This window comes from Lampetra fluviatilis, chromosome 64 (assembly GCF_964198595.1).
Source record: "Lampetra fluviatilis chromosome 64, kcLamFluv1.1, whole genome shotgun sequence".
Classification (NCBI taxonomy): Eukaryota; Metazoa; Chordata; class Hyperoartia; order Petromyzontiformes; family Petromyzontidae; genus Lampetra; species Lampetra fluviatilis.
Window position 1 is genome coordinate 4,020,155 of NC_136338.1, and position 13,266 is coordinate 4,033,420.

At 55.3% G+C, this 13,266-nt stretch overlaps 1 protein-coding gene across 1 annotated transcript in view; it reads left to right on the plus strand.

The window, feature by feature from the left end:
* PTPRQ (protein tyrosine phosphatase receptor type Q) overlaps positions 1 to 13,266 on the plus strand; it is a 111,718-nt gene that overhangs the window by 79,590 nt on the left and 18,862 nt on the right. Inside the window, 1 exon segment of the mRNA XM_078882250.1 lies at positions 12,540 to 12,630. Within this exon segment, the coding sequence (XP_078738376.1) occupies positions 12,540 to 12,630 (91 nt within the window).

A 13,266-nucleotide genomic window follows, 5' to 3' on the forward strand; every position in this document is an offset into this window, starting at 1 on the left:
GTGGCACGAGGCCTACTTTGGCAGTCGGCCGCGGCCGTACGTGGCCACGGCGGAGGCCGTGGGGACCGCCTGCCGGGCCCGGCGGGGGTGGGCCCTGCCGGGGAGGGCCCAGCGGGCCACCGAGCCCGCCCTCGTCGTGGGAGGGGACCAGACGTGCCGGCAGAAGGCCCGCACCGACCAGGTGTGCAACGGGCCGCTCAAGCCTGGGAGAGCTTACCTGTGAGTGCGGGGCGGGGGGGAGGGGGGAGATTCAAGCTCGTGCACTCGCCCAGAACACTCACCTCGGCACTCATACACTCACCTGTACACTCATACACTCACCTGTACACTCACCTCCACACTCATACACTCACCTGTATACTCACCTCCACACTCACCTCTACACTCACCTCCACACTCATACACTCACCCCGACACTCATACACTCACCTCCACATTCACAAAGTCGCCTTTAAACTCACCTCTACACTCACCTTCACACTCATACACTAACCTGTACACTCACCCCTACACTCATACACTCACCTCCACATTCATACACTCACCTCTACACTCACCCCTACACTCATACACTCACCTCTGCACTCACCTTTACACTCACCTTTACACTCGCCTCTACACTCACCTCCACACTCACGCACTAATTGGCACAGAAACGTGCCAATCAGTAATTGTTCACGGCACAAATCTTGTCTAATTGGCTGCGTCGGGTGGTGGAATGTTCACGACACGCATATTCTGCGTGATCCAGCCCAACAGAAACAACGTTATCATGAATGATATCAGAACCATCTTCTTGGTTCTTTCGGTAAAGTCACGTAGAAGGGAAGTAATAAAATAATAAAAATAAAACATAATAAAACAATTCTCACGACGTTTCGGCCACAACGCAAGCAGCCGTCCTCAGGCGAAGAATGAGAACATTATCAAGCTAGGAGCTTATATAGGTGTAGCGAGGAGGAGCGCCTTAACAAAAGAATGTGCATATGAAGAGGAATTTAGCATACCAATGGGCAATGCATAGGAGGTGGGCGGAGGGGTTTCAAAGTCCCATTATGCCCATGCATTATGCAGGATCAACAGCACCACGGGGGGGCGCAAGGAACAGCGTTAATAAAGGAAAGGAATGTTAGTGATATGTAGCTGCATTTGCCAAACAACCACGTAGAAAACCAAAGTGAAAACTACATAAAAAACTAAAATATAAACTGATACTTACTATACTCTACAATAAGCTGAGTTACTAACAACAAATAATAAATTACAATTCTACGTCGTAAGAAGTATATAATATACTTCCATCTAAACTTTATTCTCTTAGCATATACAGTACTATATACTGCCATAGATAAACCCAACATTAAATTATATACTGTATTGCTGTAAACCACCATATACTTTATACATTTTAATATAACACTATGTATTATTCAACTCACCCTAATGTGTATCGAAATGGTTTATTACGTCCTTCCAATGATTGCTAAGCCTGAATCCATCTTCTCGGTTAAAATTGTCTCTGTGTTTGTATATGTGGATCGCCTCATGAACGAATCTCTCATGATAGCCAGAAACCCCTCCGCCCACCTCCTATGCATTGCCCATTGGTATGCTAAATTCCTCTTCATATGCACATTCTTTTGTTAAGGCGCTCCTCCTCGCTACACCTATATAAGCTCCTAGCTTGATAATGTTCTCATTCTTCGCCTGAGGACGGCTGCTTGCGTTGTGGCCGAAACGTCGTGAGAATTGTTTTATTATGTTTTATTTTTATTATTTTATTACTTCCCTTCTACGTGACTTTACCGAAAGAACCAAGAAGATGAATCCCTGCAGTCACGAAAGCTTTAAATCGAAAGATATCAGAACCAGAATATGTATGTACACTGCAGGGGGAATCCGATGAGCTATGAAGCTCTTCATTCACAGATGTCCAGTAGGGACACGGGGTCAGAACGTACAGGGTACAAGAAAGGTAAACAAATCGTCCTAACACACACACAAGTACAAGTTTAACCATCCCCATCCTACCAGGAAAATCGCACTGAGGTAGTCACTTACCGCCAAGGGTGGCAACGTCGGGTTTTTTACAATCGGGTTTAATTGTCTTTTTATATTAGACCCGATCATCTGAGATTGGGAGAAATCCGGTTTCATTGGTTCTAATTGCAGAAGCGCTACTTCGCCAACTTCTCAACGACGATGGGCTTCATCCATTCCAAGCGAAGGAACTCACTGGCGGCGCCCACGATTGTGGAGAAGAAGCTCGTCGTGTTCATCAAGACCAACCTGCCCGCCGCATTCTACGACTACCCCGTGCCCGACGGCCCCCCCGAGTACGATAGCAGCACCGACGAGGAAGCAGCCTTAAGCCTTGGATCACAGTTTCGTATTCATCAAACCAGGTTTTAATTGCCCAAAATCGGGTTTTATTGTATTAAAGAAAAAACCCGATGCCTGCCGCTGGAAAAATCGGGGTTTTTCCACCCATGCTTACCGGTCATGAAAGCCTCCTCCTCTTCCTCCTCCTCATACTACTACGCGTTGGCCATTTGTTGTTAATCACCGATAGGAAGAAAAGCAGTGGCCACTGCATTGTGATGCCATCAGCAGGTGCATGCCACGTCTATCCAAGGAGTGATGTTATCAGAAGGTCCATCACATGCCTATCCAAGGAGTGATGTTATCAGGAGGTTCATCCCGCGTCTATCCAAGGAGTGATGTTATCAGAAGGTCCATCACATGCCTATCCAAGGAGTGATGTTATCAGAAGGTCCATCCCACGACTATCCAAGGAGTGATGTTATCAGAAGGTCCATCACATGCCTATCCAAGGAGTGATGTTATCAGAAGGTCCATCACATGCCTATCCAAGGAGTGATGTTATCAGAAGGTCCATCACATGCCTATCCAAGGAGTGATGTTATCAGAAGGTCCATCACATGCCTATCCAAGGAGTGATGTTATCAGAAGGTCCATCCCACGACTATCCAAGGAGTGATGTTATCAGAAGGTCCATCACATGCCTATCCAAGGAGTGATGTTATCAGGAGGTCCATCCCATGTCTACCCAAGGAGTGATGTTATCAGGAGGTCCATGCCACGACTATCCAAGGAGTGATGTTATCAGGAGGTCCATCCCACGTCTTCCCAAGCAGTGATGCCATCAGGAGGTTCATGCCACGTCTCTCCAAGGAGTGATGTTTTCTGGAGGTCCATTCCATCCCTCCACTCGACGCCCACGGAAGGTGTTCGGTTGAAACAGGGAACCAATCCAGCCCCAAATCGGCGTTCTTTAGCCGCGAGTTCACGACTTGGGCGCTCCGAGCTCGCAGGGGTCAGGAGTGGCACTGTGCATTCATTTCTAGGAGCTGCTGCTGATGCTGCTGCTGCTGATGATGATGATGCTGCTGATGATGATGATGATGCTGCTGCTGATGATGATGATGATGATGCTGCTGCTGCTGATGATGATGATGATGATGATGCTGCTGATGATGATGATGATGCTGCTGATGATGATGATGATGCTGCTGCTGATGATGATGATGATGCTGCTGCTGCTGATGATGATGATGCTGCTGCTGATGATGATGATGATGATGCTGCTGCTGATGATGATGATGCTGCTGATGATGATGATGCTGCTGCTGCTGCTGCTGATGATGATGATGCTGCTGCTGATGATGATGATGATGCTGCTGATGATGATGATGCTGATGCTGCTGCTGCTGCTGCTGATGATGATGATGATGCTGCTGATGATGATAATGATGCTGCTGATGATGATGATGATGCTGCTGCTGCTGCTGCTGCTGCTGATGATGATGATGATGATGCTGCTGATGATGATGATGATGATGATGCTGCTGCTGCTGCTGCTGATGATGATGATGATGCTGCTGATGATGATGATGATGCTGCTGATGATGATGATGATGATGCTGCTGCTGATGATGATGATGTTGATGTTGTTGTTGTTGACGTAATGCATCCCAGGTTCAAGTTTCGAGGCATCAACATCCTGGGGCAGTACACGGACTCTCTGTACTCTGAACGCATCAGCACGCTGGGTGAGTCAGTCCGGTACATGAACCATAATCATCAGCAGAGGAAATGGTGAACTTTTCCTGGGCGTCCCCTAGGTCGACTCAGCCGTAATTTAGTTCCTTGACTGCCACACCGCCCACCTCGAACGCCGCACCATCCCGTCCTTAATAGGCGCTCGCCAACAGCACTTGCCCCAACAATCCGTTAAGGCTACACGGGTGATCTTTGTCTTTGGTGTGGCCTTCATAGGTGCTGCTGCTCGCTACTGACACCACTTGTCCCAACAGTCTGTTAAGGCTACACGGGGGATCTTTATCTTTGGTGTGTCCTTCATAGGTGCAACTCGTTACTGACAGCACTTGTCCCAACAGTCGCTGAAGGCTACACGGGGGACCTTGGTCTTTGGTGTGGCCTTCATAGATGCTTCTACTCGCTGACAGCACTTGTCCCAACAGTCTGTGAAGGCTACACGGGGGACCTTTGTCTTTGGTGTGGCCTTCATTGGTGCTACTCGCTACTGACAGCACTTGCCCCAACAGTCTGTGAAGGCTACACGGGGGACCTTTGTCTTTGGTGTGGCCTTCATTGGTGCTACTCGCTACTGACAGCACTTGCCCCAACAGTCGGTGAAGGCTACACGGGGGACCTTTGTCTTTGTAGGGGAAGGACTCCCCAGCAGTACCGTGGGGGTCGTCATCGGGGTGACCCTCTTCGTCGCATCCCTCATCCTCCTCGTCCTCATGGTCGTCTTCCTCACCAGGTGAGGAGCGGCAACCACCTCACCTCAACCTCACCCACAACCACAACCTCGCCACAACCTCGGCAACAACCGCGCAACAACCGCACCACAACCGCAGCCTCACCACAGGCACGGCTGCAGGCTCACCACAATCTCACCACAACCAAAACCTCACCACAACCTCACCACGTCACCCGCAACCAAAACCTCACCCACAACCTCACCACGATGTCACCACAACCAAAACCTCACCACAACCTCACCACAACCTCACCACAACCTCACCCGCAACCACAGGCTCACCACAATCACGGCTTCAACCTTCACCACAACCTCACCCGCAACCAAAACCTCACCCACAACCAAAACATAACCACAACCTCGGCAACAACTGAACCACAACCACAGGCACGGCTACAACCTTCACGACAACCTCACCCACAACCAAAACCTCACCCACAACCAAAACCTCACCCACAACCTTGGCAACAACTGCACCACAACCACAGCCTCACCACAGGCACGGCTGCAGGCTCACCACAATGTCACAACAACCAAAACCTCACCACAACCTCGGCAACAACCTCACCACAATCACAGCTACAACCTTCACGACAACCTCACCCGCAACCAAAACCTCACCCGCAACCTCGGCAACAACCGCACCACAACCGCAGGCTCACCACAATCACGGCTTCAGCCTTCACGACAACCTCACCCGCAACCAAAACCTCACCACAACCTCACGACAACCTCACCCGCAACCAAAACCTCACCACAACCTCGGCAACAACCGCACCACAACCGCAGGCTCACCACAATCACGGCTACAGCCTTCACCACAACCTCACCCGCAACCAAAACCTCACCCGCAACCTCGGCAACAACCGCTACCAACAACCTCAGGCTCACCACGGCCACAACCTTCACGACAACCTCACCCGCAACCAAAACCTCACCCGCAACCTCGGCAACAACCTCACCACAACCACAGGCTCACCACAGCTACAACCTTCACGACAACCTCACCCGCAACCTCGGCAACAACCGCTACCAACAACCTCAGGCTCGCCACAGCCTCGCCCACTTGAACGGAGGGGCGGTCTCCGTGGTAGCTCCTTGACATCCGCTTCCACGGGGGCCGCTCTCCTGCACGAGCGGCCCGGGAGGACAACGACCGGCAGTTCGCGTGACGATCGCTCCTTGATGAGCACTGCGCAAAGTGCGGTGACGAGCTTTAACCAGCCCCCCCCTCGCCCCCCCCCTCGCCCCCCCCCCTTGCCCCCCCCCTCGCCCCCCCCCCCTTGCCCCCCCCCCTCGCCCCCCCCCCTTGCCCCCCCCCCCCTTGCCCCCCCCAGGTTCCGGAGCAGGCAGAAGGAGGGGGGTGCCTACTCCCCACGCGACGCAGAGATCCTGGACACGAAGCTCAAGCTGGACCAGCTGTTCAGCCTCTCGGAGCCGGAGACACGCGACGGCGCTCCCTCCCGGTGAGACTCGCGCGCTCGCCCGCCCGCACGCTCACCCACAAGCTCACCCGTACACTCGCCCCCATGCTCACCCACACGGTCGCTCGCGCGCCCGCGCCCACGCTCACCCACAAGCTCACCCATACACTCGCCCGCACGCTCGCCCGCCCCCACGCTCACCCACAAGCTCACCCGTACACTCGCCCGCACGCGCCCACGTTCGCTCGGGCCGCCCCCACGCTCACCCACACGCTCGCCCGCACGCCCGCCCCCACGCTCACCCACAAACTCGCCCATACGCTCGCCCGCACGCTCACCCACAAGCTCACCCATAAGCTCACCCACAAGCTCGCCCGCACACTGAACCCCCACGCTTACCCACAACTCGCCCGCACACTCGCCCCCATGCTCACCCACACGCTCGCCCACACACTCGCCCACGCACTCACCTGCACGCTTACCCACACGCTCGCCCGCACACTCGCCCGTGCGCTCACCCACACAGTCACCCATAAGCTCACCCACACGCTCACCCACAACCCCTGTGTGTGATCTCCCACTGAACTGCCGTGGAATTTAAAGGTTCTCGGTTTTTTCGTGCTGTCCTCTCGGTCCACCAAACCTCGTGTGTCCTGCCGGCCTTAATAGGTGCTCGCTAACAGCATGTTGCCCCGGCCGTGTGTCACGTGGGATCCCTGCCTGTGTGTGTGTTTGGGTATGTGTGTTGGTGTGTTGGTGTGTGTGTGTGTGTGCGTGTGTGTGTGTTGGTGTGTGTGCGTTTGGGTATGTGTGTTGGTATGTGGGTTGGTGTATTTGCGTGTGTGTGTGTTGGGGTATGAGTGTTGGTGTATTGGTGTGTGTGTTGGTGTGTGTGTGTTGGTGTGCGTGTTGGGGTATGTGTCTTGGGGTATGTGTGTTGGGGTATGTGTGTTGGTGTGTGTTTTCCTGTGTGTGTGTGTTCGTGTGTGTGTGTTGGTGCGTGTGTGTTGGTGTGTTGCTGTGTGTGTGTGTGTTGGTGTGTGTGTTGGTGTGTGTGCGTGTGTTTGTGTGTTGGTTTGTGTGTTGGTGTGTGTGTGTCTGTGTTGGTGTTTGTTGGTGTGTGTTCGTGTGTTGGTCTGTGTGTGTTGGTGTGTGTGTGTGTTGGTGTGTGTGTTGGTGTGTGTGTGTGTTGGTGTGTGTGTGTGCGTGGGTTGGTGTGTGTGTTGGTGTGTGTGTGTTGGTGTATGTGTTGGTGTGTGTGTTCGTGTGCGTGTGTTGGTGTGTTGGTGTGTGTATGTTGGTGTGTGTGTCTGTGTGTGTGTGTTGGTGCGTGTGTGTGTTGGTGCGTGTGTGTGTTGGTGCGTGTGTTGGTGTGTTGGTGTGTGTGTTGGTGCGTGTGTGTGTGTGTGTTGGTGCGTGTGTGTCTGTGTGTGTGTGTTGGTGCGTGTGTGTGTTGGTGCGTGTGTGTTGGTGCGTGTGTGTGTGCGTGTGTTGGTGTGTGCATCATAGTTCTGGCCACCCCACCCCTCGCGCTCCGAGCCGGCCTTCACAGGTGCTGCTCGCTAACAGCCCTTGCCCCAACGGTCTGTTTAAAGGCTACACGGGGGATCTTTGTCTTTGTCTCGTGCACACCCCCAGCCTCTCCTCGTTCCTGTTCAAGCACCGTGACCCGTTCAGCGTTCAGTAAGCAGCCTGCAACCACACACAGTACCTAGCACCACCACCACCAGCTCTTTCAGGCTAAGCAGACCTCAGCCTGCTAAGTACAGAGATGGGGGACTGACCCCAGACTCACCACAAGCTAAGCAGGGGTGAGCCTGGTTAGCACAGAGATGGGAGACTGGGCCTAGACTCACCCCAAGCTCAGCAGGAGTCAGCCTGGTTAGTACAGAGACGGGAGACTCACCCAGACTCACCACAAGCTAAGCAGGGGTGAGCCTGGTTAGTACAGAGACGAGAAACTGGGCCCACACTCACCACAGGCTAAGCAGGCGTCAGCCTGGTTAGTGCAGAGATAGGAGAGTGGGCCCAGACTCACCACAAGCTCAGCAGGCGTGAGCCTGGTTAGTGCAGAGATGGTAGACTCACGCAGACTCACCCCAAGCTAAGCAGGCGTCAGCCTGGTTAGTAGAGAGACGGGAGACTCACCCAGACTCACCACAAGCTAAGCAGGCGTCAGCCTGGTTAGTACAGAGATGGGAGACTCACCCAGACTCACCCCAAGCTAAGCAGGCGTCAGCCTGGTTAGTACAGAGATGGGAGACTCACCCAGACTCACCCCAAGCGAAGCAGGCGTCAGCCTTGTTAGTACAGAGACGAGGGACTGGCCCAGACTCACCACAAGCTAAGCAGGTGTCAGCCTGGTTAGTGCAGAAACAGAGATGTGAGACTGGGCCCAGTCTCACCCCAAGCTAAGCAGGAGTCAGCCTGGTTAGTACAGAGATGGGAGACTCACCCAGACTCACCCCAAGCTAAGCAGGCGTCAGCCTGGTTAGTACAGAGACGAGGGACTGGCCCAGACTCACCACAAGCTAAGCAGGTGTCAGCCTGGTTAGTGCAGAAACAGAGATGTGAGACTGGGCCCAGTCTCACCCCAAGCTAAGCAGACGTCAGCCTGGTTAGTATAGAGATGGGAGACTGGGACCAGACTCACCCCAAGCTAAGCAGGCGTCAGCCTGGTTAGTACAGAGATGGGAGACTGGATCCAGACTCACCCCAAGCTAAGCAGGAGTGAGCCTGGTTAGTACAGAGATGGGAGACTGGGCCCAGACTCACAAACTAAGCAGGCGTCAGCCTGGTAAGTGCGGAGATGGGAGACTCGCCCAGACTCACCACAAACTAAGCAGGCATGAGCCTGGTTAGTGCAGAGATGGGAGACTCAGCCAGGCTCATTCCAAGCTAAGCAGGCGTGCGCCTGGTTAATAGAGAGATGGGAGACTCACGCAGACTCACCCTAAGCTAAGCAGGAGTGAGCCTGGTTAGTGCAGAGATGGGAGACTCAACCAGACCCACCACAAACTGAGCAGGCGTGAGCCTGGTTAGTACAGAGATGGGAGATTCACCCAGACTCACCACAAGCTCAGCAGGCGTCAGCCTGGTTAGCAGAGAGATGGGAGGCTGGGCCCAGACTCACCACAAGCTCAGCAGGTGTCAGCCTGCTTAGTACAGAGATGGAGAATAGTATTGAGTGATGCAAAGACAGTCGACCCCGCAACCGCTTGGAGGTGACTCCACCGTTGCCGATGAGTCCTAGTTCGGACGAAACCGCTGCACAGTGCATCGCCGCTGTTCGGCCGTTCGAATCGGCTCGGCTGTGTTGCGATGGCGAGCCGGCGAAGGGAGCGAGGGGAGCCCAGTGTCGTTGTTGATGTTCATTTTCTCTTTTGTGTCGCACAAGGCACGACAATGATTTGCGCGTGATTTGTGCGCGGGTCCGTCGCGCGTCCTCTTAACCTCGTGGCTTTCCCAGGAGGCTCAGCGACGATGCTGATTTGACGATGATGATTGTGATGATGACGACGATTACAATAATGATGACGCTAATGATGACGACGATGATGACGATGACGATAATGATGATGACGATAATGATGATGACGGCGATGATGATGACGATGACGACGACGATAATGATGATGACGATAATGATGATGACGACGATGATGACGACAACGATAGCGACGACGACAATGATGACGACGATGATGACGATAATGATGATGACGATGATGATGACAATAATGATGATGACGATGATGATGACGATAATGATGATGACGATGACGATGACAACGATAACGACGATGACGATAATGACGACGATCGCCGAGGGTCAACTCCGTTCATCACTCAACTCGGATGATCGAGGCCGCAGACACAGCGGTGGCTAGGCAATGCTCACTGCGCAGGAGCCGAGCGGGGGGCTGTGTGGTAGCCGCACCGTGATAGCCGCGTTGTGGTAGCCGCGTTGCGGTAGCTGCCGTACCACCGAGTGAAACACTGCCTCTCTCATTGTTCTAGGCTGCTTAGTTACAGGAAGTCGGTCAAGTAAGTCCGCACCACCGTCACCACCGCCACCACCACCACCATACCCGCTCCTGTGTGCCGTGCCGTGTGCCACGTGCTTCTCGCCGCCGTCTGCGCCCCCCTACCGCGTGTCCGTGTGCCGAGCCGCCCTGGTGGCGTTCTGTGGAGCGGTCGGCGGCGATCAGGAAGTGTCGGTGCAGTTGCACCGCCTGTACGCTCGACAGCAGAGGTCACAACCGGGTACCCAATACCCGTACCCTACCCGATACCCGGCTACCCGTACCCGGCCGGGTACGGGTAGCCGTTTGCGACCCTGGTGCGGCCGGGTACGGCTACGGGTAGGCCGTGAGTCATTGGTGAGTCACCGTTTGTCACTCATTTCCCAGCGTCTTGTCTCTTCTCACAATTCAAGTTCCTAGAATCAACGCCTGCAACATGGCTTCATCCCAGAGGTCGCAATCAGGTACCCGATACCCGTACCCTACCCGTACCCGGCCGGGTACGGGTAGGGTACGGGTACGGGTAAGGAATCAAAACCCGTTTGCGACCTCTGCTCGACAGCCACCAGGCCTGCCGGGCATACTTCACCGCCCTGGTGCGCGGTCCCGACCTCATCGCCTGCACCCCCCCCCCCCCCCAAACACCACCATCACGCAATCCTCTCGCCGCCACCGCAGCCACTGCATGGCGCTTGCTTCTCCCGCTGCCGCTCTGTGTGCCGTGGCGGTGCCGCCGGGTGCCGTGGCTGTGTTGCCGCATGCCGTGGTGGTGTTGCCGCGTGCCGTGGCTGTGTTGCCGTGGTCATGCCGCTGTGTGCCGTGGCTGTGTTTGCCGCGTGCCGCTGGTGCGGCGGGGGAGTTTGGCGTGCGAACGTGCGCGGTGTGTGAGGATGCGGCCACACGGGGGCTGCACGGTGGAGCCGGGTGGGACTCGGAGCGTTGTGTTTGTTGCGCGCCCCCCGCCCCCCGCCCCCCGCCCCCCGCCCCCCGCCCCCCGCCCCCCGCCCCCCGCCCCCCGCCCCCCGCCCCCCGCAGGCCGGTGCCGAAGAAATCCTTCCTGTTGCACGTGGAGTCGCTGTGCGCCAACGGGAACCTCAAGTTCATCGACGAGTTCACGGTGCGCACGCAGCCCCCACCACCACCACACGCCCCCCCCCCGCCCCTACACATATGTAATAAAGGACTCCGTCACACGATGTTGATCTCCGTCGGTGCTTTATTTGTGTTCGTCTTCCGCTCACCCCGCTGGCCTCCTCCTCGGCCCAGCGTCGTCTCTCCTTGCGCCCCGCGCACTCTGCAGCTACCCTGCTGCTGCTCCCTATGCAGCCCCACTGCTGCTCCCTATGCAGCCCCACTGCTGCCTGTGCAACCTGGCACCCTCTGCTAGCCTCCGCTAGTTCTGCAGCTACTCGGCTGCTCCGTGCAACCTCGCACGCCCTGTGCACCCCGCGCACTCTGCTCTCTCCTCACCCCGCTGGCTGGCGCCATCCGATGAGCCCCTCAGCCACCAGGCTGAGGCACGGCGGCCACCCAACGTGGTCTCCCCTCTTCACTCCCTCGACTGCTCCAGATGTCTTCCTGTCTCCTTCCTATAACCTCTCCCCCCCGTGACCCTGACTCCTCCCTCGCGGATCGTCACATCCGGCCTGCCCATTTACGCTCGCAGTACACACACACACGCACAGCCATTACGCACACACACACACAGCTCCTACACACACACACGCAGCCCCCACCACCACATCCGCACCCCCCCCGGCCCTACACACACACACAGCTCCTACACACACACACGCAGCCCCCACCACCATATCCGCACACCCCCCCCCCCCGCCGTCCCCGGTCAACATTTTTTATGCTGATAATTCGTTTTTTACCCTTTTATCTGGCAACAAAACTGACACCTTTTTTACAAGGAGTCATGTTTGCATAGACCACAATACCTGCAGTCATAATGCAAACAAAAACACAACTCTGATAATGTATGCACTGTCCTTGAAGTTGATTGGTCCACACCCGAGACAGCTTTCCTTAGAGCCTAGTCTCACATGTTGTTGGACCAGATGACGCCAAAAGGTGTCAGTTTTGTTGCCAGATAGAAGGGTAAAAAAACAATTATCATATTTTTTACTGGCAAATGAGGTTCCAATAGAATTTTTGTGCTTTTTGCGGAATTTTTTTTTTCATTTTCAGAGTAGTTGTTAAGTGTCCGATTGTAGATAGAAAATTACGAGAGAAAAACATATTTCACGTGTGTCCCACCCCTCCCTGTGTGCGCAGGAGCTGTCTGAGTACGGCCAGGAGCTGTCTACGTCGGATGCTGACCTGCCCTGGAACCAGAGCAAAAACCGATTTGCGGCCATCAAGCCGTGTGAGTGGCTCCGCTCGCTGTCGCCGCGAGCACCGCTCCTCTGCCCTCCGCTGTTGTTGCTGTTGCTGTTGTTGTTGCTGTTGTTGATGTTGTTGCTATTGTTGTTGCTGTTGTTGCTGTTGTTGTTGCTGTTGTTGATGTTGTTGCTGTTGTTGATGTTGCTGTTGTTGCTGTTGTTGTTGCTGTTGTTGATGTTGTTGATGTTGTTGCTGTTGTTGCTGTGGAGGGCGACTGCCTCCAAGGTGGCTCCTGCTCCCACCCCCTCCCTCCCCCCTCATCCCTCCCCCCTCATCCCTCCCCCCTCATCCCTCCCCCCTCATCCCTCCCACCCCCTCCCTCCCCCCTCATCCCTCCCCCCTCATCCCTCCCCCCTCATCCCTCCCCCCTCATCCCTCCCCCCTCATCCCTCCCCCCTCATCCCTCCCACCCCCTCCCTCCCCCCTCATCCCTCCCCCCTCATCCCTCCCCCTCATCCCTCCCCCCTCATCCCTCCCACCCCCTCCCTCCCCCCTCATCCCTCCCCCCTCATCCCTCCCCCCTCATCCCTCCCACCCCCTCCCTCCCCCCTCATCCCTCCCCCCTCATCCCTCCCCCCTCATCCCTCCCACCCCCTCCCTCCCCCCTCATCCCTCCCCC